At 34.7% G+C, this 24,330-nt stretch overlaps 1 protein-coding gene across 1 annotated transcript in view; it reads right to left on the bottom strand.

Annotated features, from left to right (window-relative positions):
* LRRK2 (leucine rich repeat kinase 2) overlaps nt 1-24,330 on the bottom strand; it is a 149,004-nt gene that overhangs the window by 65,052 nt on the left and 59,622 nt on the right. Inside the window, exons 19-25 of the mRNA XM_065887771.1 lie at nt 20,149-20,407; nt 16,529-16,717; nt 10,079-10,197; nt 9,586-9,655; nt 8,864-9,081; nt 1,243-1,493; nt 811-959 (exon numbers count right to left, since the gene is read on the bottom strand). Of these exons, the coding sequence (XP_065743843.1) occupies nt 811-959; nt 1,243-1,493; nt 8,864-9,081; nt 9,586-9,655; nt 10,079-10,197; nt 16,529-16,717; nt 20,149-20,407 (1,255 nt within the window). The remainder of the gene's footprint in view (nt 1-810; nt 960-1,242; nt 1,494-8,863; nt 9,082-9,585; nt 9,656-10,078; nt 10,198-16,528; nt 16,718-20,148; nt 20,408-24,330) is intronic.

Consider the following 24,330-nt stretch of genomic DNA (forward strand, 5'->3'; position numbering starts at 1 on the left):
TAATGACTATCTGCAGTCCAAGATATTGACATTTTAGTCTATGACAATAACAACATGTTAAATACTGTAATACAATTTTTAATATTAAAATTTTTAAATATTAAAAACTAGACTTTTTTTAGAGCAGCTTTAGGTTTATAGAAAAATTGAGCAGAAAATACAGAGAGCTCCCACATCTACCTTTTCCCTTCACCATCACCACCCCAGACACATGCATCTTTTCCCCATTATGAACAACTAGAATAGTTTGGTATACTTGTATGTATAACTGACGAGCTTATATTAATAAATTATTATTAACTGAAGTCCACAGTTTACAATAGAGTTCACTCTTTGTGTACTATATTCTGTGGGTCTTGACAAATGTATAATGACATGTATCCACATTACAGTACCACACAAACTAATTCCACTGCCCTAAAAATCTCCTCTTCTCCACCTAGTCATCACTCCCTCCCTCCAAAATCTTGGAAATCACTGATTATTTTACTAACCCCTTAGTTTTGCCTTTCCCAAAATGTCATATAGTTGAAATTATACAGTGTGTAGCCTTGTCAGATTGGCTTCTTTCACTTAGCAATATGCATTTAAGTTCCCTCCACATTTCACGGCTTGACAGCTCATTTCTTTTTATCACCAACCTGCTAACTTGATATTTAAAACTCCAGCATAATATTTAACTGAAATGCCACCTTTAAATCCCCACCTAAAATGTCCATATATGGCTCATGCAATTACATTTATTTGTTGCATTCGACCCATACAACACTCAAAAGGACTGGAAGGAGAAGACTCATATAAAACACTTACCAAGAAAATTCATTCTGGCACTTAAACTCTCCACTTTAGGACAAGTCTCAAGAAAGTCCTCTGATAGAGATGAAATGTGGTTTTTACTAAGGTTTAAAATCTTCAGTTCCTTCAGGCTCAAAGGGGAACATATTCCTGATATTTTATTTCTAGTCGTAAGAGACAAAATGAGGATTAAATTGCATAAATTCACATGCTTTGAAGAAAAATAGTCAAAATATCTTCAAAAATAGCATTAAAGCACATTTATTAATTTTAAAATTAGTTTTAAAAATTTAAGACAATTGAAAGAAGCTGTATTATGAATTTCCTCAGTCTTTTATCACATTACCATGTAAAAGTCATTACTATGGAAACAATGTCATTGTATGTCAACCTTATGAAACTTCAACGTGAGGTGACCCTTTTTTCTTCAATGAACCCCTTTCTTACCCTTCTAAAATGAGCTGTTCAAGTTTCTCTACCACATCACCGAGATTCTCAGGAAGAAAAGATAGCTGATTGTAGGACAGGTTAAACTGTTTCAAGGTTGAGCACCTCACAGCCCGATCCAAAACTACTGAGGGTCCAATGTCATTTCGAGAGACGTCAAGGTTGGCAATACAATTCATTTTCAACAAGTAAGGGGGAAATGATGTAAATTTATTACTTTGCAAGTCCAAATGTGTCAAACACTTCAGAGTCTGGAAAGACAATATTTTAAAATTTTTTAATGAACCACCTGAACAACTTAAGTTTAGCTAATATTTCTGCCTTCCATACTTCTGGTAACTAGAACCATTAAGAATTTTCCAAAAAATTGAAAACACAATCTACAAGAGAACTTCAGTATACTGACTGGTACTACCTGCTCTGCTAATAAAATGGGTAAAGCCGGGAAAAATATAACAGGTAGAAGGTCAAAAGCACACTCATAGAAATAAGGTTTAGAGTCTAATTCAGCTTTTCTTGTAAACTATTCCTGCAATGAGTAAAATGGAAGAATACTTTTGAACTAATGACTTAATGAATAAGCAGTATAACATAATCCTGGGAATATAGTTTTTAACACTAGCTTTTAGAAATTGTTACACATTTTAATATAAATAAGATTTACCATAAAGTAGTCATGTATATAATACACATTTTATTTTATAACCTCCTTTTTATTTTCTATTTTTTAATTTATTTTATTTATTTATTTTTGGCTTCATTGGGTCTTTGTTGCTCTGCACAGACTTTCTCTAGTTGCGGTAAGCAGGAGCTACTCTTTGTTGCAGCTTGCGGGCTTCTCATTGCGGTGGCTTCTCTTGTTGCGGAGCACAGGCTCTAGGCACAAAGGCTTCAGTAGTTGTGGCACGCAGGCTTAGTAGTTGTGGCTCGTGGGCTCTAGAGCACAGGCTCAGTAGTTGTGGTGCACAGGCTTAGTTGCTCCACGGCATGTGAGATCTTCCCAGACCAGGGCTCAAACCTGTGTCCCCTGCATTGGCAGGCAGATTCTTAACCACTGCGCCACCAGGGAAGCCCTAACCTCTATTTTTAAATGAAATGTTTTGTTTCAAATCTCTATTTTCTATTTTTAATCAATTTCTAATTTTACTATGATAATAGCAAAACTTCCATTTATGTATCATATCAATTTTTAAAATGTTTCGTATGAATTACTGTCAAAGGGCTAAACTACCAAAAAACAATCACTTCGTTATTCTCCTCCTTATAAATCAATATATGTACTTATTCTCATATGGAATTCTAAACAGTTTAACATGATTAAAAAGGCTTATTAATGGATCACTGCCCAAAAAATCAGTTTCAAAATTTCTATCATTGTTTCAGATACTACAAGATTATTCAGAAGGAAAGATTTTTACATTATTTATTCCCAAGGTTTAATCACCAAATTTTCTTGTAAAGAGACAGCTACAAGCAGTAACAAAAAGTCCCATCTAGTGGTGCTGACTTGAAATTTCCTTAGAGAAAGTTATGAGCTGGCCCAGTCTTTGAATGCCCTAATGTATTTCACCTTGCCATGCTCTCTTCATTCTCTTTGTTTCCACTAGGCTAAATTCTAGTTTTCTTTTACTTAATCTTTAGCAAATATTGATGGTCTACCAAGGGTCAGTCATTAATTCCTTCACAAATTAGTTCAGTAATCATCTATCAAACGTCTACTATATGTCATACCTTAGTAGGCATTGGGGATACATGTGAACAAGTCTAAAACAGTTCCTGTTCTAAAGGAGTTTACAATTTTGTGAGGACAATATACTTTAGATCAAAATTTATAGTAATGAGCACTGGAAGAAAAAGAGTGGGTGCCAGGGAAAGGTAAACCAGATGGGAGCCAACCTAGCCTGGAGGGAAGACAAGAGAAGAAAGGAAGAAGATGGTAAGGAAGTGACATTTAAAATGAGGTCCTTTGAAAACTTCCCTAATATGGGAAAGGAAATAGTCAATCAAGTGCAGGAAGCACAGAGAGTCCCATACAGGATAAATCCAAGAAGAAGCACACCAAGACACAGATTAATCAAACTATCAAAAATTAAATACAAAGAAAAAATATTAAAAGCAGCAAGGGAGAAATACCAATAACATACAAGAAAATCCTCATAAGGTTAACAGCTGATCTTTCAGCAGAAACTCTGCAAGCCAGAAAGGAATGGCAGGACATATTTAAAGTGATGAAAGGGAAAAATCTACAACCAAGATTACTCTACCCAGCAAGGATCTCATTCAGATTTGATGGAGAAATTAAAACCTTTAGAGACAAGCAAAAGCTAAGAGAATTCAGCACTACCAAACCAGCTTTACAACAAATGCTAAAGGAACTACCTAGGCAGGAAACACAAGAGAAGGAAAAGACCTACAATAAAAAACACAAAACAATTAAGAAAATGGGAATAGGAACATATATATTGATATTCACACTTAAATGTACATGGACTGAATGCTCCAACCAAAACACACAGACTGGATGTCTGTATCCACTGAATGGATACAAAAACAAGACCCCTATATATGCTGTCTACAAGAGACCCACTTCAGACCTAGGAACACACACAGACTGGAAGTGAGGGGATGGAAAAAGATATTCCATGCAAATGGAAACCAAAAGAAAGCTGGAGTAGCAATTCTCATATCAGACAAAATAGACTTTAAAATAAAGACTATTACAAGAGACAAAGAAGGACACTACATAATGATCAAGGGGTCAATCCAAGAAGAAGATATAACAATTGTAAATATTTATGTACCCAACATAGGAGCACCTCAATACATAAGGCAAAGGCTAAAAGCTATAAAAGGGGAAATCAACAGTAACACAACCATAGTAGGGGACTTTAACACCCCACTTTCACCAATGGACAGACCATTCAAATTGAAAATAAATAAGGAAACACAAGACTTAAATGATACATTAAATAAGATGGACTTAATTGATATTTATAGGACATTCCATCCAAAAACAACAGAATACACTTTCTTCTCAACTGCTCATGGAACATTCTCCAGAAGAGATCATATCTTGGGTGACAAATCAAGCCACGGTAAATTTAAGAACTCTGAAATCGTATCAAGTATCTTCTCCGACCACAACACTATGAGACTAGATTTCACTTACAGGAAAAAATCTGTAAAAAATGCAAACACATGGAGGCTAAACAATACACCACTTAATAGCCAAGAGATCACTGAAGAAATCAAAGAGGAAATCAAAAAATACCTAGAAACAAATGACAATGAAAACATGACGACCCAAAACCTATGTGATGCAGCAAAAGCAGTTCTAAGAGGGAAGTTTACAGCAACACAATCCTACCTCAAGAAACAAGAAACATCTCAAATAACCTAACCTTACACCTAAAGCAATTAGAAAAAGAAGAACCAAAAAAACCCCAAAGTTAGCAGAAGGAAAGAAATCATAAAGATCAGATCACAAATAAATGAAAAAGAAATGAAGGAAATGACAGCAAAGATCAATAAAACTAAAAGCTGGTTCTTTGAGAAGATAAACAAAATTGAAAAACCATTAGCCAGACTCATCGAGAAAAAAAGAGAGAAGACTCAAATCAATAGAATGAGAAAGGAAAAAGGAGAAGTAACAACTGACACTGCAGAAATACAAAGGATCAGGAGAGATTACTATAGGCAACTCTATGCCAATAAAATGGACAACCTGGAAGAAATGGACAAATTCTTAGAAAAGCAAAACCTACCGAGACTGAAGCAGGAGGAAATAGAAAATATAAACAGACCAACCACAAGCTCTGAAATTGAGACTGTGATTAAAAATCTTCCAACAAACAAAAATCCAGGACCAGTTGGCTTCACAGGCGAATTCTATCAAACATTTAGAGAAGAGCTAACACCTAGCCTTCTCAAACTCTTCCAAAATATAGCAGAGGGAGGAACACTCCCAAACTCATTCTACAAGGTCATCATCACCCTAATACCAAAACCAGAGAAAGATGTCACAAAGAAAGAAAACGACAGGCCAATATCACTGTTGAACATAGATGCAAAAATCCTCAACAAAATATTAGCAAACAAAACCAACAGCACATTTAAAGGATCATACTCCATGATCAAGTGGGGTTTACCCCAGGAATGCAAAGATTCTTCAATATCTGCAAATCAGTCAATGTGATACACAATATTAACAAATTGAAGAATAAAAACCATATGATCATCTCAAAAGATGCAGAAAAAGCTTTTGACAAAATTCAACACCCATTTATGATAAAAACCCTCCAGAAAGTAGGCATAGAGGAAACTTTCCTCAACATAATAAAGGCCATATATGACAAACTCACAGCCAACATTGTTCTCAGTGGTGAAAAACTGAAACCATTTCCCCTCAGATCAGAACAACACAAGGTTGTCCACTCTCACCACTATTATTCAACATAGTTTCGGAAGTTTTAGCCACAGCAATCAGAAAAGAAAAAGAAAGGGAATCCAAATCGGAAAAAAAGAAGTAACACTGTCACTCTTTGCAGATGACATGATACTATATGGAGAGAATCCTAAAGATGCTACCAGAAAACTACTAGACCTAACCAGTGGATTTGGTAAAGTAGCAGGATACAATATTAATGCACAGAAATCTCTTGCATTCCTATACACTAATGATGAAAAATCTGAAACAGAAATTAAGGAAACACTCCCATTTACCACTGAAACAAAAAGAATAAAATACCTAGGAATAAACCTACCTAAGGAGACAAAAGACCTGTATGCAGAAACTATAAGACACGGATGAAAGAAAGTAAAGATGATACAAACAGATGGAGAGATATACCATGTTCTTGGATTGGAAGAATCAACATTGTGAAAATGACTATACTACCCAAAAAAACCTACAGATTCAGTGCAATCCCTATCAAACTAGCAATGGCATTTTTCACAGAACTAAAACAAAAAATTTCACAATTTGTATGTAAACACAAAAGACCCCAAATAGCCAAAGCAATCTTGAGAGAGAAAAACGAGCTGGAGGAATCAGGCTCCCTGACTTCAGACTATACTACAAAGCTACAGTAATCAAGACAGTATGGTACTGGCATAAAGACAGAAATACAGATCAATGGAACAGGACAGAAATACCAGAGGTAAACCCACGCAATATGGTCACCTTATTTTTTATAAAGAAGGCAAGAATATACAATGGAGAAAAGACAGCCTCTTCAAAAAGTGGTGTTGGGAAAACTGGACTGCTACATGTAAAAGAATGAAATTAGAACACTCCTTAACACCATATACAAAAATAAGCTCAAAATGGATTAAAGACCGAAATGTAAGGCCAGACACTATCAAACTCTGAGAGGAAAACATAGGCAGAACACTCTATGACATAAATCACAGCAGGATCCTTTCTGACCGATCTGCTAAAGAAATGGAAATAAAAACAAAATAAACAAATGGGACATAATGAAACTTAAAAGCTTTTGCACAGCAAAGGAAACCATAAACCAAAAGAAAAGACAACCCTCAGAATGGGAGAAAATATTTGCAAATGAAGCAACTGACAAGGCATTAATCTCCAAAATATACAAGCAGCTCATGTAGCTCAATATCAAAAAAAGAAACAGCCCAATCCAAAAATGGACTGAATAAGTATAGACATTTCTCCAAAGAAGATATACATATTGCCCACAAATACATGAAAGGATGCTCAACATCACTAATCATTAGAGAAATGCAAATCAAAACTACAATGAGGTATCACCTCACACCAGTCAGAATGGCCATCATCTAAAAATCTACAAACAATAAATGCTGGAGAGGGTGTGGAGAGAAGGGAACCCTCTTGCACTGTTGGTGGGAATGTTAATTGATACAACCACTATGGAGAACAGTATGGAGGTTCCTTAAAAAAATGAAAATAGAACTACCATATGACCCAGCAATCCCATTACCGGGCATATACCCTGAGAAAACCATAATTCAAAAAGAGTCATGTACCACAATGTTCATTGCAGCTCTATTTACAATAGCCAGGACATGCAACCAACCTAAGTGTCCACTGATAAAGAAGATAAATGTATAAAGTAGATGTGGCACATATATACAATGGAATATTACTCAGCCATAAAAAGAAACAAAATTGAGTTATTTGTAGTGAGGTGGATGGACTTAGAGTCTGTCATGCAGAGTGAAGTAAGTCAGAAAGAGAAAAACAAATACCATATTCTAACACATATATACGGAATCTAAAAAGAAAAGAAGAGAAAAGAACATGTTCCTGAAGAACCTAGGGGCAGGACAGGAATAAAGACACAGACATAGAGAATGGACTTGAGGACATGGGGAGGGGGAAGGGTAAGCTGGGACAAAGTGAGATAGTGGCATGGACATATATACACTATCAAATGTAAAACAGATAGCAAGTGGGAAGCAGCCGCATCGCAGAGGGAGATCAGCTTGGAGCTTTGTGAACACCTAGAGGGGTGGGGTAGGGAGTTTGGGAGGGAGACACAAGAGGGAGGAGCTATGTGGATATATGTATATGTATAGCTGATTTACTTTGTTATAAAGCAGAAACTAACACACCATTTTAAAGTCATTATACTCCAATAAAGATGTTAAAAAAAAAATGAGGCCCTTGTAACTTGGGCCTGCATAAAGAGGAGAATAGAGTGGGGATATATTTTAGACATTGGGGTAGCATTAGGGATCACCTTTTTTTCTTCTCTCTCCCCAGATATACAAACTTTAGGGGAAAGATACCACTTAAATATATTTAAAAATCATGCAATGTTGCTGTTAAAATATGTCAAAACTATGGTAAATTTTAAAAATTAGAAAAAGGGAAATGTACTGGCAACAACACTAGTTTATAAAAACAGGTATAATTCTTTTTCAAACTTTGCAGTTCAGTTCAAGAATTTGTTTAAAAATTTAAACATTTGTATTAAGATCGTTTTGTCCGTATATTTTCTTTGACTTCTGATCTAAGTACATAAAAAAAGGATGAACAAAGTCAATAGTCAGAGGACTACCCTATTAGCAGACTATTTTATACTTTAATTTTTATGAAATGGGAACTTTGAGCATAAAAATCAATTTTTAAGCTGCACATAATTTCAAAACTCAATTAATGCCTTATGGATAGTTTAGTTGAGCCTCTGTATTTTGCAGATAAGAAAATTAAGGTCTACAGCAGTCAGAGTAATATGTTCTTATTGTCACACAGTTGGTAGCTGAGCAGAGCCAGGACCACCAAACTAGGTCTAACCTAATTTAAACAGTTTAAGTTGTCCTACTAGAATTAAATAATTGAAGGCATAATCAACACATAGCCTTGCTAGACTTTAATACTTACCATGTAGCATCAGGACAGAACCTCGAATTCCTTTTTAATCACATTTCCATTTCCATTACCTGCCCCCAAAGATGCTTCTGGAATACCACACAGACTAAGATACTTGTATGACAACCAGAATAATGGGGGAATTATTGTCCAATGACACAAAAACAGAACGTTCCTTTTAAAGATTTAAGCATGAAAGTTAGATATAAATGTAAAAGCTCTTCAAATATCCTGAGAATTATAAGGATAAATTAAACTTACTTCACATAGTTGTTGTGGAAAGCTCGTGAGTGCATTCTGGTGAAGTTCCAGCTTTTCAAGATGCTCCAAATGACCACTTATACAGGATTTCTGGCTCAGGGCATCAATATCTCTTAGTTCATTTGCTGAAAGGTCTAAAGATGTAATATATTCTCTCTCAGAAGACAGGGAAGAAATGCTTTCTGAATGCCTCATATGTGATTGGAATTTTGATGCTCCTTTTGTCAAAAACAAACAAACAATGGAAATATAAGCAAGTAATTTAAGTTCATATGGTAAATGTTTATGGATCACCTACTACTGTCAGGCTGTCTTCAAGGCACTGGAAATTCAACAGAAAACCAAACTATGGAACTTACATTACAGTGTCAGCGATAAACAGTAAATAATAAATATTTAATCAGGTGGTATAAGTAGTGTAAAAAAACAACAGACCTGAAGAAGAAGAACATCAAGAGTGGCATTGGTGAGGGTATTATTTACATTTCAGGAATACAGTAGAAAGGATAAAAACTGTATGATGTATAACATCATAAAGGCTAAATTTTTAAATCTATAATTGTATTTCATTTTTCTACAGTCTATGGAATCATTAGGTAAATATAATTTGAAGGTTATGTGAAATTGGCATCAAGAAAATTTGCATAATCAGAGGAAATTTATCAAAGTGCTGTATTCTGCTCAAAATATCTATTTACTTGTGATTACTTTCAAATACTTACTGAGTGAATCATCTGAAGTCAATATTTTTCTTTTTCTCTTCAGTAAATCTTCATGATCAAACATGGGTCCCTATTAAATATTTATAATAAAATTACCATCATTTTTTGGAGCAAAGAGAACATTTTCCTATCTGGTTTCTTTAGGAGTCACTATAAGATTACTAGCTAAAATATTCATGGGACCAAGCCATACCATAAGACACAGACCTAGTCTGGGCTCCATAGACATGAAGCTCTAAAAAGAAGAAAGAGTAAAACCATTTTAAAGTGTACAGAGCACCTATATGCCCCAAACATGCTCAAAAGTCTACAAATGTAAATTTAAAATAGCATACGTGCACGCACACACACACGTGTATATATAGAGAGACAGTTTTCTCACATTAGGGAATTTCTGCACCAATAGTTCCTAGCTTTGGCACACAATTTCAGTTATTGAAAGAATGTCAAAAAGTATACAATATTTAACTGCAGTTTTTACAGTATAACTTACCAATGAATTGGAATGTCTTTGCAAATTTGGTGAGCAACGCTGCAAGGCAGGATCTCGGTAAAATTCTCCTACGCTAATTGAATTTGATTTCTTTTTCACAAGAAATGAGCCTTCACTTCCTATTTTTAAACAATAACATAAAGGCAAGTAAGAAAAGCTGACCTAATCATAAGATGCTAGCATAGTAGTTCAATCACAAAACATTAAACACATTTTCATGAATGGAAATTGCCCAATTCCTTTTGTAACATCTTTAAAATAGAAATGATAAACTATGTCAGCTTGTCATTTTCAAATTCAACTACATTATTCTTCATCCACAAATATTTATTGAATGGCTGTCACAGACTAGACACTGAGTAAGTGCAGGATAAAGATAAGCAGGAAAAATAATCCAGGCCTCATATGAGCTCATAGTACAGCAGGAAAGAGCCAAGTAAAAAAATAGTTACAAGTGCTACAATAAATACATGCATGTTCAGGAAGCAGACAAAGTTTATACATAAATCTGATCAATGTTATTCCTTTCTGTTTCTCTGAATTTTGCTTAGAAAATTTTCGAATCTTGTTTTAAATATTGGAATCACACTAAATTATTTAACATTCAGTAATTTTGAGTACATCTCTGTTTGAATTACATATTTTATAGTTTCATTTATGAAATGACATTAAAATAAACACAATGAGTTTAGTTGGCAATATTGTTTTGAGAGAGAAAAGAATTATTTTTAAAATTATGGATTTTCAAGAAAATAAGGATCAATATTAGTCATATTTTAAGGATAAATAATGTAGAGCCATTTTTAAGAACTCATGAGATTTTAAATTCTATCACTTTTTATCTTACAAGCATAAAGAATTAATTGTGTCAAAACATTATAAAATTTACAAATCCAAAAATCAATTATTTTTACATTAGCATTTCTGATGTTTTCCTTTATTTAAAAATATTTAATGAGAATTCTTCTTTCATCTATGATGGTGTAACAAACACTGAACTTAACCTCCCCACAACAAACAACTAGAAAATTGGACAAATTTTTTAAAACAACTGGTTTCAGACATTGGGCTGCAGAGAGTACAGGACTGTGTAATCCCTGAAAGAAGGGAAACAAACTATGTGAACCTTATGATCACCCTGGCTTTCTGCCTGGAGGCAATTTAAGGGCCATTGGCACAATGAGAAGGAATTTAAACAAAGCCCAATGGCTTTCTTGAGATGAGGAAATGGAGATCAGTGTTCATGGAGACTAACTTAGCTGGGAGTTCCAGGAGAGAGTCATGGAAAAAGAGCTCCAGTAATCTGCATAGGGATTTCCTATAGCTGTGCACTAGAAGAAATGTAAAAGGGAGTTCTTCAGGAGGAAGGAAATGATACTAGATGCAAACTTGGATCAATACAAGGAGGTTAAGTCATCAAAAAAATTATAGTATTTAATGTATGTTCACCCAGTAACAGAGCTTCAAAATACACAAAGCATAAACTGATAAAATGAAAAGGAAAATTAACAAATTACAATCTCAACACTTTGTTCTTAAATATAACAAGTAGAGAAAAAATCAGTAAAGATATAGAGGACCTGAAAAACACTATCAAACAAGTTGACCCAATTTCACCCAACAACAACCAAATACACATTTTTTTAATTGCACATGAAACATTCATGAAGATAGACCACACAGTAGTCCACAAAGCATGTCTCAATAAATATAAAAGGACAGAAATCATCAGAGTAGGTTCTTTAACCACAACAAAATGAAATTTGAAACCAATAAGAGAAAGCTATGTGGCAAAATGTCCAAGTATTTGGAAAATAAACAACACTCTTCTAAATAAATCATGAGTCAAAAAATCTCAAAGGAAATTAGAAAATTTCAAAAGTGAATGTAAACAGAATATATAAAAGTTGTGGGATGCAGCTAAAATGGTGTTCAGAAGGATCTGCATGGTCTTAAATGTTTATATTATAAAATTAGAAAGCTCTAAAAATCAGTGTTCTAAGCTTCCATGTTAAGAATCTATAAAATAAGAGTCAAATAAAATCTAAATAAGTAAAAAAAAAGAAAAAGAAAAAGAAAAGAAAAAGCAAAAATCAATGAAAAATAAAATGGACAATCAATACAGAAAGTCAATGAAACAAAAACCTGATTCTTTGAAAAGATCGATAAAATTGATAAATCTTGAGCTAGACTGAAGAAGGAAAAAAAGGAAAGACAAAAACTATCAATGTCAAGAATTAAAGATCAGATATCACTAATGATCTTATAAACATTAACAGGACAATAAGAGATTATAAATAACAATAAATAAATTTGGCAACTTATGTAAAGTGGACAAATTCCTTGAACATTTCAAATTACAAAAACTGACAAAAGAAGTAACAGAAAAATCAAAAGAACCATAAATTTATTAAAGTTATTATATTTATAATTAAAAAGCCTCCCCCCCACCACCAAAAAGTATTCCTAACCTACAAGGCTTTACTCATGAATCCTATTAAACATTTAAGACCTCTCCTACACAAATTCTTTCAGAAAACAGTGGAGTCAGGAGCACTTTCCAATTCATTTCAAGAGGCTAGCATATTCTCATAGTTACAACAAAACAAAACTACAGACCAATATCCCTCATAGATGCAATATCCTTAACAAAATTTTAGAAAATCAAATCAAATAATATATTAAAAGGATAATACACCATAACCCAGTAAGATTTAGCCCAGAAAAGCAAGTTTGGTTTAACATTAGGAAATCAATCAATGTAATTAACTAAATAACAGAATAAAGGGAGAAAATATGCCCATTTCAACAGATGCAGAAAAGCATTTTCCAACACCCATTATGATAACAAGTTGCAGCAAATAATTACTAGAAACAAGTTTCCTAAACCTGATGAAGGATAGCTATTAAAAAAAAAAAAAAAAAAAACTACATATAACATCATACTTAATGATGAGAGACTGAATGCTTTCCCCCTAAGTTTGGAAGCCAGGGAACAATGCCTACTCTTACCACTTCTATTCAGCATAGTACTGGAGGTCCTAGCCAGTGTAATAAGACATGAAAAAGAAGAAGAAAAAAAGATATACAGGTTAAAAGGAAGAAGTAAATCTGTCTGTATTAGCAAATGGCATTATTGTGAACATAGAAAAATGTGTGGAGTCAACAAAAAGCTGTCATAACTCTTGAGTTTTGCAAGCCCACAGGATACATTAACATACAAAGAAATCAACAGCATTTCTATAAACCAGCAGTGAATGAACTACTGGAAATTGGAATTCAAAAACAATACTATTTACAATAGCATCGAAAAACATGCAATACAAAACATTGGTGGGAGAAATTTAAATGACAAATAAACGGAAATAAATACTACATTTATATGTCAGAAGACTCATTATTAAGACACCAGTTCCCTCAAATTTATTTCTAGGTTTAATCTAAAGAAATTTTTATTTATATGTTAATTATATATTATATAACAATAATATTTTATACATTAATTCTATATTAAATGTATATATAGATTTAATTCTAATAAAAAATCCCAGCATAAAATTAATTAGTTGATTCAAAATGTATATGGAAATGCAAACAATCTAGTATAAGAAGAAAAATTTTGAAAAAGAACACCACCAGAGAACTTATACTACCAGATTTCATTAAGCTAAAGTAATCAAGACAGTATGGCATTGGCATAAGGATAAAGATTTAAATCAATGGCACAGAATAAAATCCCACTCTGAGTCATATACCTGGAGAAAACCATAATTTGAAAAGGTACATGCACCCCAATGTTCACTGCAGCACTATTTACAATAGCCAGGACATGGAAGCAACCTAAATGTCCATCAACAGAGGAATGGATAAAGAAGATGTGGTACCCATATACAATAGAATATTACTCAGGCTTAAAAAAAAGAACAAAATAATGCCATTTGCAGCAACATGGATGAACCTAGAGATTGCTGTACTGAGTAAAATAAGTCAAGACACAGAAAGACAAATATCATATGATGATATCACTTATATGTGGAATCTAAAAAAAGGGTACAAATGAACTTATTAACAAAACAGAAGTAGAGTCACAGATGTAGAAAACAAACTTATGGTTACCAGGGGATAAGGAGGGGAGGGATAAATTGGGAGACTGGGATTGACATATACACAATACTATATATAAAATAGACAGCTAATAAGAACCTACTGTATAGCACAGGTATGTCTACTTCATACTCTGTAATGGCCTATATGGGAAAAGAACCTATAAAAAGAGTGGATATATGTGTATGTATAACTGATTCACCTTGCTGTACACGTGAAACTAACACAACATTGTAAGTCAACTATACTCCAATAAATTTTTTTTTTACTTTTTTTAAAAAAGAATGCAGAAATAGAACCACACCTATATGGTCAGTTAAATTGGACAAACATGCCATTAATTCAATGAGGAAATATAGTATATTCAACAAGTGATGTTAAAACAACTGGATATCTATGTGAAAAAGAAATGTCAATTCTTCACTGACACTATATACCAAAATTAAAATGGATTATAGACCTAAATGTAAAAGCTAACAATTTAACACTTCTATAAGAAAACATAAGAGAAAATATTCACAAATTTGAGATAGGAAAAGATTTCTTAAATGGGATAGAAAAAGCACAAACTAGAAAAGAAAAAACAGAAACACTGCACTTTTCAAAATTTAAGACCTCTGCTCTTTGAAAAATAACATTAATAAATGAAAAAACAAGCTATAAATGAAAGAAAATATTTGTAATTCATATATCTGTCAAATGACTTCTACTTAGAATATAAAAGAACTCTTAAAATAACATAAGACAACAAGACAATTAAAAGTTAGCAAAGATTTGAACAGACACTTTGCAAAGAAAATATCAATATATGAATGGCCAATAAGAACATGAAAATATTCTCAATATCAATAGTTTTCAGGGAAATGAAAATTAAACCCAAATAAGCTAGGACTACAGCCTCACTAGAATGGCTAAAATTAAACTGACTTACGATACTAAGTGTTATAGTGTAATGAGGATTCAGAGCAACTAGAATATTCATACATTGCTGGTGGGAGTATAATATGGTATAACCACTTCAGAAAACAGCCAGACATAAAAAAGGACATACTGTATCCTATTTATATGAAACTTGAGAAAATAATAATTTAATCTATTGTGACAGAAAGCAAATCAGCGGTTGCCAAGGGACAAGGTAGGGGGGGACGTTTTTTGTAAAGAGACATATAAAAGGACTTTTTTGGATGATAGAAACATTGCATAACTTAATAGTGGTGATGATTACATGGATGTATAAATGAAAACATATACTTAAAATGGGTAAATTAGTATATCTCAATAAAGTTGCGGGGGGTTTTGTTTATTTATTTATTTTTGGCTGCATTGGGTCTTCGTTGCTGGGTGTGGGCTTTCTCTAGTTGCGGCAAACGGGGGCTACTCTTGGTTGCGGTGCGCAGGCTTCTCATTGTGGTGGCTTCTATTATTGCAGAGCACAGGCTCTAGGTGCGTGGGCTTCAGTAGTTGTAGCACATGGGACCAGTAGTTATGGCTCACGGGCTCTAGAGTGCAGGCTCAGTAGTTGTGGCGTGCAGGCTTGGCTGCTCTGCGGCATGTGGGATCTTCCTGGACCAGGGCTCGAACCCATGTCCCCTGCATTGGCAGGCAGATTCTTAACCACTGCACCACCAGGGAAGTCCCAATAAAGTTGGTTTTAAAGAATGTTTGGACTTGAGACATGAGATTTTGGAATAACTCTTATTTTTGCCCTCTCAAATGTCTTTATTCTATCACTCAAAGGTTTCAATCATACTATTTTAATAAAAAAGCACCTCACCCTATTTTTACCAAACTGTAGTATGTTAAATGTCAGCCTTAATCACTGCCATTAATATCTTGCCATGTTAAATTTTTGTTATTTCAGGAGTTATTAAAATATTATTTTTAACTCTAATAAAGATAAAAATATTTTTTATTAAGCACTTTCTATTTGCAAACACTCTCCCAGACACTTTACATACATTTTTCCAAATTCCTATAAATAATCCTGGAAGTTTAGCAACACTGCTTTTAATAAGGATAAGGGGCTTACACAAACCACAGAAGTATCTAGTCGATGATGGAATATGGAATCCAATTCCATTCTGAGTCAGTGTTTTCACTGCAGTAGCCACCACTCACTGATTATGGGCAGTATGATAACACTTAAAAGTGTAGACATACATTTTCTTCATTGCCTTAAGTAGTAGTAAAGTAATAGTAAGCATTAACTATTTCCACTAATGAATACAGTTTTCCTCAAGATTTTCCAAATGAAGTAAATCAGATTTTTGTCTCAGTTTCTACTGTTCAATGCCAGAGGGTAAGTGTTTTAAAACATAACTGACTCTATTGTTTAGTAATAATTACCTTCACTATCCAGGTCATCGCTTTGAGCAAATACACTGTCAACATAAGACTCAGGAATGAAGGTCCATTCATCAAATTTATCAAGTATTTCTTCAGAAAAAGTCCCACTGCTGCCTGAGCCTGTTCCTTCTTCCACAGCACTTTTCATCTGATATCTGAGCACCATTCTCGCTAGGGTGGATCCTATATCTAAAAATAAAAAGATATACCAGCAACAACTTTTTATTTTTCAACATCTTTATTGGAGTATAATTGCTCTACAATGTTGTGTTAGTCTCTGCTCTATAACAAAGTGAATCTGCTATACATATACATACATCCCCATATCTCCTCCCTCTTGCGTTTCCCTCCCACCCTCCCTATCCCACCTTTCTAAGTGGTCACAAAGCACTGAGCTGATCTCCCTGTGCTATGCGGCTGCTTCCCACAAGCCATCCATTCTACATTGGGTAGTGTATATATGTCCATGCCATTCTCTCACTTCGTCCCAGCTTACCCTTCCCCCTCCCCATGTCCTCAAGTCCATTCTCTATGTCTCCATCTTTATTCCTGTCCTGCCCCTAGGTTCTTCAGAACCTTTTCTTTTTTAGATTCCATATATATGTGTTAGCATATGGTATTTGTTTTTCTCTTTCTGACTTATTTCACACTGTATGACAGATCTAGGTCCATCCACCTCACTACAAATAACTCAATTTCGTTTCTTTTTATGGCTGGGTAATATTCCATTGCATATATGTGTCACATCTTCTTTATCCATTCACCTGTCAATGGACACTTAGGTTGCTTCCATATCCTGGCTATTGTAAATAGAGCTGCAATGAACATTGTGGTACATGACTCTTTTTGAATTATGGTTCTCTCTGGGTATATGCCCAGTAGTGGGACTGCTGGGTCGTATGGTAGTTCTATTTTTAGAAATCAATAATTATACAAGCATAAACATATATCATACCAAAGTTCCTTATATAGTCTCCTACTTTTAAGATTTTTTATTCTTACTTCAAAGTCACTTTACAATCATGATACTGTATAAAGTAGCAGGCAATGAACTTAAATTTTTTAAAAATTTACACAGAGGGCTTCCTTGGTGGCGCAGTGGTTGAGAGTCTGCCTGCCGATGCAGGGGACAAGGGTTCGTGCCCCGGCCCGGGAAGATCCCACATGCCGCGGAGCGGCTGGACCCGTGAGCCATGGCTGCTGAGCCTGCATGTCCGGAGCCTGTGCTCCACAACGGGAGGGGCCGCGACGGCGAGAGGCCCGCATACCGCAAAAAAAAAAAAAAAAAAAAAAAAAAAAAAAAAAATTTACACAGAGCTTTGGTGTTGGTGACAAAACTGAATCTTTATGAAACTAACTTGATGCAGGAAAAAGTCTGGGCCTTGAAGCCAGACAGGCCTGTGCTCAAGCTACTTGCAAGTTATACAAGCTCCCTGAGTGTCAGTGTCCTCACTTGAGAAGTGAAGACAACAATATACACAGCACAGGATTATGGAAAAAATTAAAGAATATGAGGCATATGAAGTTTTTAGCAGGAACACTTAGAACACAGAAGATAATAAATGATATTCTTATTTTTATAAACTATTTGCTGAGTGATTCATTCTATTAGGAAATTTGATGAAATTTCAAAATTCTTCTTAACATTCTTGCTATTTTACTGCATTTTATATTATGCTCTATTTTGACGAAATACGTGGCAGAGTTCTCATTGTCCTACATATATCCTGGAAAATTTCTTCAAATATTACTCTCATAACTCACATTACAACATGTGTGCGTAACTCAAATAGTACCTGGAAAATGTTTTAAAGCTTTGAATTCAAAATGTTCTTTACTCAGACCAGTTGTCAAAAAATTATGGCTATGCCCTCCAATCTCTCAAATGACATTATATTTTTTAAATTAGGTAAGACTTGTCAATACTTGTAAAAAACTTCATACAGAAACAAAAGAATACCCTGAATGTATATCTCCCTTCATACCTCTCCAAAGGCCCACAATTCCTCTCCATCAGAGATCAAAGATTAAAGTAAGCAGGTTGTTGGCATGAGACCAATTGAAGTGATAAAACATAGACTCTAATCATATTTCATTAGTTTCCAAGGTCCCCAAAGGCAACCAGGGCACCCATTTCTGGATTATTTTCTCAACATGGTCTTTTCACATTCGAACACTTATGACTACCATATCCCAATTGTCTTTTCACCAATATTAGTATACTAAAAACACTTCTCTAACTGTTTTTTCCCTTAAGAATGCATTCTAAGGGCTACCCTGGTGGCGCAGTGGTTGAGAGTCCACCTGCCGATGCAGGGGACACGGGTTCGTGCCCCAGTCCAGGAAGATCCCACATGCTGCGGAGTGGCTAGGCCCATGAGCCAGTGCATCCGGAGCCTGTGCTCCACAACGGGAGAGGCCACAACAGTGAGAGGCCCGCGTACCGCAAAAAAAAAAAAAAAAAAAAAAAAGAATGCATTCTAGGGACTTCCCTGGTGGTGCAGTGGTTGAGAATCCGCCTGCCAATGCAGGGGACACGGGTTTGAGCCCTGCTCTGGGAAGATCCCACGTGCCGCGGAGCAACTACGCCCGTGAGCCACAACTACTGAGCCTGCGCGTCTGGAGATTGTGCTCCACAACAAGAGAGGCCGCGACAGTGAGAGGCCCGCGCACCACGATGAAGAATGGCCCCCGCTCGCCGCAACTAGAGAAAGCCTGCGCACAGAAATGAAGACCCAACACAGCCAAAAAAATAAATAAATGAAAATAAATAAATAAATAAATAAATAAATAAATGAATAAATAAATAAAATTAAAAAAAAAAAAAAGAATGCCTGTATCATGGACCCCTATCAGCATATTCCTGGGTCAAAAAAGTATGGGTGTACATTTAAAGTATTAATGGATATTGCCAAATTTTCCTCAAAAGAGGAAGATTTGAATTCATATCTATAATGTGTGAAGTGCCTGTTTCCACATATGCTTATCAACAATTTCTTACCGAATTTTATATTTGCCTATACTATATTTAATGAGCACTTACTATGTGAAAAGCACTAGTATAGATGCTAGTGGTAACTGTCATCAATGTACTTAATGTATACAAGATCTATATTAACTTGAAATTACATCCTTAAGTGAAATGCGAAGTATACTAACTTGAAAATGCAAAGTATATATGTGTTTATATTTCCATGCACATATTTTAATTCATATGTAAGCATACAAAAAGTCTAGGGAAAAAATCTACATTGATTACCTATAAGTGAAAAAATAAGTTGTTATTTTCTTCCTTAGAATTCTTATGTTTTTCTATTTGTAAATGCACACAGATTATTTGTATAATAAAAAATAAAATATGTAACAAAGAAAAGAAACCTGACAGAAAGATCCCACTGTTTTGCTCTATCTTTATAAAATATGTATTTGCTGGCTCATAAAGAACTTAAATATAATGTCAGTTTCAAGCATTTCTTGACAAAAAAAAAGATATCCAAGCCTTTACAATATTTTTGGCTTAAGTTGAACCAAACTGGAATGAAAACTAACTAAAAGATTAGTGATTTTTAAAACTACTACTAAAATTAAGACTTGTACAGACTTTTCTTGTTAATACTTACTTGTCTCTTTTCTTAAATTAGATGTCTTATCTGGAAATAGAGGACCAAGCCAAGAAGGTTCAATTTTTCCCATACAAAATCCTCCAAGGCAGATGCTATTATTGGCCAGATCCAGGGCAAGCCTCTTTAAGAGTAAGCTGATGATTTGGCTGTCGCCTTTCCCAATGCTGATTGTTAGAGCTTTCCGTACATCCTGCTCACGGGATCCACTATTCAGTAACAGTTCTACCACTTTGGGACTGCTCGCTTTCTCACATACCTATTAAAGAAAAAGAGTAGGTAAGCACATTAACAACCTGTCATTTTTCCTTTTAAGAGACTGATAATCAAACTTGGTGTGATTTTTCCCTACATCCGTAAATTCAGAATGAAACAAAATAAGGCAAAACTCATCCTTGAAATAGATTAGGAAAATAAAATAAGATTAGCACCACAAATATCAGAGCAGCATAAATCAAATAAATCTGCCACATGAGAGTTAGTTACCATGAAAAAGGCAACATGGTATGAAATAAAACTCATAGGCTTGAAGTCAGAATACCTGAGGCTCCAACAATTTACACATTTCTCATACTTTCTGGACTTCTGTTTGTTCATTGGAAGACATCTGGGAAACTAGTACCTTAACACAGTAAATGCTACTGCCCTGCCTTCATTCGTGACACAGAATAACTAAGTGTGAGTATAAATATCATAAAATTTGCTAATGCCACATGCAAAGGACAGTCATCATTTACTTCTGGTTTTCCAGGACAAGAATTTTAATTTCCACAAAAACGTATCTTGTCTCTCAGTTTTCTACCTTTCCCTGAATGTTACGTTTTCAGAGCAGGTCCTCAAGGTGGGTTAGCATGCTAGCTGCTACAAAAACTAGAGTGACCATAGTAAGCAGAGAGAAGCCTTAGCAACCTGCAGCATAGCACACTGGCCCAACCCAGCAACAGCTTCTGAAAGGCGATGGAATGTGATGTTACCAACTAGAAGAACAAAGTCATAGATAATATAAATATTATATGCCAGGTACTGTGCTAACTTCTATAAACACATTACCTCCAATCCTTATTTTTAAAAAACCTATGCCGTAAAAATTATTACCCCCATTTTATAGATGAATATTTAGGAAAAATATGTGATTTGTCCAAACCCTTAGAGCTAGTCAATAAGAGACTTGGATTTGAAATCAAATCTGCTGGCTCCAAAGCCTGTGCTCCTTTCATGACCCAATATTAAGGATTAAAAAATAAAAGGAAAGAAGACCCTAAGATTCAGGGTACCAGGTCAGTGGAACAAGATGGTTGAGGAAAATTCCTGAATTCTTCAGAATTAAAGTGTGTCCAAGAGGTTTGAGGGGACAGTCTTGTGGCGTGATGGCACCAACTTAGTGCCCATCGGTCTCCAGGATCACCCACCTTCAACCCATTCTCCCCAGAGCCACTATAGTACTTTTCTAGTCTGGATATGATCAGGTCATTAACCTATTTTAAAATCTTCTAAAACCTTTCTGCTCCAGGACATTCCCCCAAATACGACATGCAATTTTTCAAACCTTATTACCTTCATTTATGCTATTTCTCTTGCCTCAAATATCTAATTATGTTCTTCAGCCAGTAAAAAGATGTTCATTCTTGAAGGAATAGTTTTAAACTCTCTTGCACATTAAGTCCTTGCTATCAACTTTCCAGGCTACACACACCCTTCTTCCTCCAATGCCCATCCCATTTTAACATAGCACTTAGCACACTGAACTAGATATGCTTATCTGTTTTATAACTAGAATGAAAGGCATGGATGCTACTGCAATTCAATTTGTACCTCTGTACCCTAGCACAATGCCTAAGGAATATATTTAATTTAGCAAATTATTAAAATCCTTTAAAGGCCCACAGGAAATTTTAAAGGAAGGAAGGAAGGAAGGGAGGGAGGGAGGGAGGGAGGGAGGCAGGGAGGGAGGCAGGGAGGGAGGGAGGAAGGGAGGGGCCAAAAAAACTCATTTCTTCTCTTGGAGCCCAGAAATCTTTTATCTCTAAATTATGGCATTTACTGCCTACCTTGTATTAAGGTGATTTATATTTTATCCTCCCCCATCTCCCAACAGACACTTTGAAACCATCTTGAAACAGGAAACTCCTTTTCTATTCTTTACTGAATATCTAGCACTGTGCTTTCCACAGAGAAGATGCTCAATACATTTTATAGCAGAATTTTCCTCAGGGGACCCAAGCTATCCAAGCTGATTTCAGGGATATGGTGCCATGAAGAGATAAATATATAAGAAACAGTATCAGACAAAAGAAATAAAATTATGAAAGTAATTCCAACTTCATGAGGAGGAAAAAAAGTACTGCTCAGATACACAATTTTGTATTTTAATAATGAGGATAATTCAAATATAATCAAACTGTAATTTACTATCCTTTTTGCCATCTTGTCTCTCATATTCTAATTTATAAATAATTCAGCCCACAATCAAATCCTAATATTTCAAACCAGCATTCAGTAATGAATGTACAACCCCCTCCCCCCACCACCAGTATCATGAATCTGTTATGTAAACAAAAGATTAAAGCAGGCAGATTTTCCACTACTTACCTGTAGAATGTCCTCAGGCAAGTTACTTAACCTTTCTGTGCCTCAATTCCTCTCCTGCATAATAGGATAATACTAGGACTTATTCCTAAGGTTTTTGTGAGGAGTTTATTAAGTAAAGGGCTCAGAGCAGGGCCCAGGTGATAATGAACAGCACAGAAGTGTCTGCTATTATATTTATTCACAATTCATTATACGTGCTCTTCCCACCATGATTTGATGAGTCATCTTCAGGTCTCTATTCATGCATTTTCACACCCGATATTAATCCTCCATATTCTTCTCTACCAGTCATGTACATTACATTATTATTATATTCACCTCAGAAAACCTAACAAGATTAAATCTGTCCTTGCTCTGAATAGTTGTTAATATGCAGCTTTGGTGCATGAATAGTCTTGATTATGTTACTTTGCAGTGGTACAAAATAAGGTATGTTCAATCAATCTACCCACAATATTTAATCAACATTTATCATGTTAGATACAAATAATCTCTGACAACTAGGATAAATTCTTTACATTTAATACACCCATGGATGTAAAGATCTGATTTTAAGAAGAAAAGATATAAATAAGTACATTAAGTCCAAAAGAACTTGGGAAGAAGAATAAGGTAAAAATTCTTTTGTATAGAAATATTTGGATAAATTGAGAGAAAAGTAGAAAGCACTCCCTGTGGGGAATGTAGAGTAATTGCACTCAAGTGATTTTAGCTATGTTGTTTCCCTAGGAAAAATCTGAAGGGGAAGTTTCTTTTCAATCCAAGTAACATTAACTCAATGATCTCAAGATCACACAAAAGATACACAATAAAAACATATTAAATTATTGAGGAAAATAATTTAATTATCTTTAATAACAGAGAAGCAACTATTTTTAATGTTGCTTGTTTAAATGAAATATGACTAATTTAAATAATTTGATTATGTATTTGGCATAAATTAATTGTGCATGAAAATGAGTTACAGGTTCAGTTTCTTTTTAGGTAGATTGCTAATAGGTGCTAACTTAATCTTACAGTTGACAAATTGATTTGAATCCATAGGTGACTGGGAAATTAAATAAAGTAAGGCTTTAAAAGTAAATTATTAGAAAACATAGCACTCTGCTGGTTATTTAATAATGTATATTAAATCACTACATAATTGCTTTGTTGGAAATATTAAGTAACCAGAAAATATATGTAGTGCTTCCCGAATGCTATTATAAACGCTAAAATTTATAGAATGAAGACAAACTTGAAATAACATGTAATGCACTCTGATAAATACATACCGAATTCATACTGTATGTAAAGCAGTGAGTTAGATATTCTGAATGATACATAGATGAACCTTGTACATCTCTACTTTCACATAACTCACAAAATATAAAGTGTGTACATAAACTGTCACAGACTTACACAAGAAGTAAATCTTTATTTTGTATGGAGGTCTGGGAGTATGGGGAGGGCTTTATTGAGGACAAGGAATTTAGGTTAGATTTTGAAGGCAAAGCAGATTTAGATATATGTGTTTGCACAGTGCATGAGGGAAGGGAGAGAAGGGAAGCAGGCCCAGTGCCACACAACTGCAGGGTGGCCCACAGCAGGGTT

Source organism: Phocoena phocoena, chromosome 11 (assembly GCF_963924675.1).
Source record: "Phocoena phocoena chromosome 11, mPhoPho1.1, whole genome shotgun sequence".
Classification (NCBI taxonomy): domain Eukaryota; kingdom Metazoa; phylum Chordata; class Mammalia; order Artiodactyla; family Phocoenidae; genus Phocoena; species Phocoena phocoena.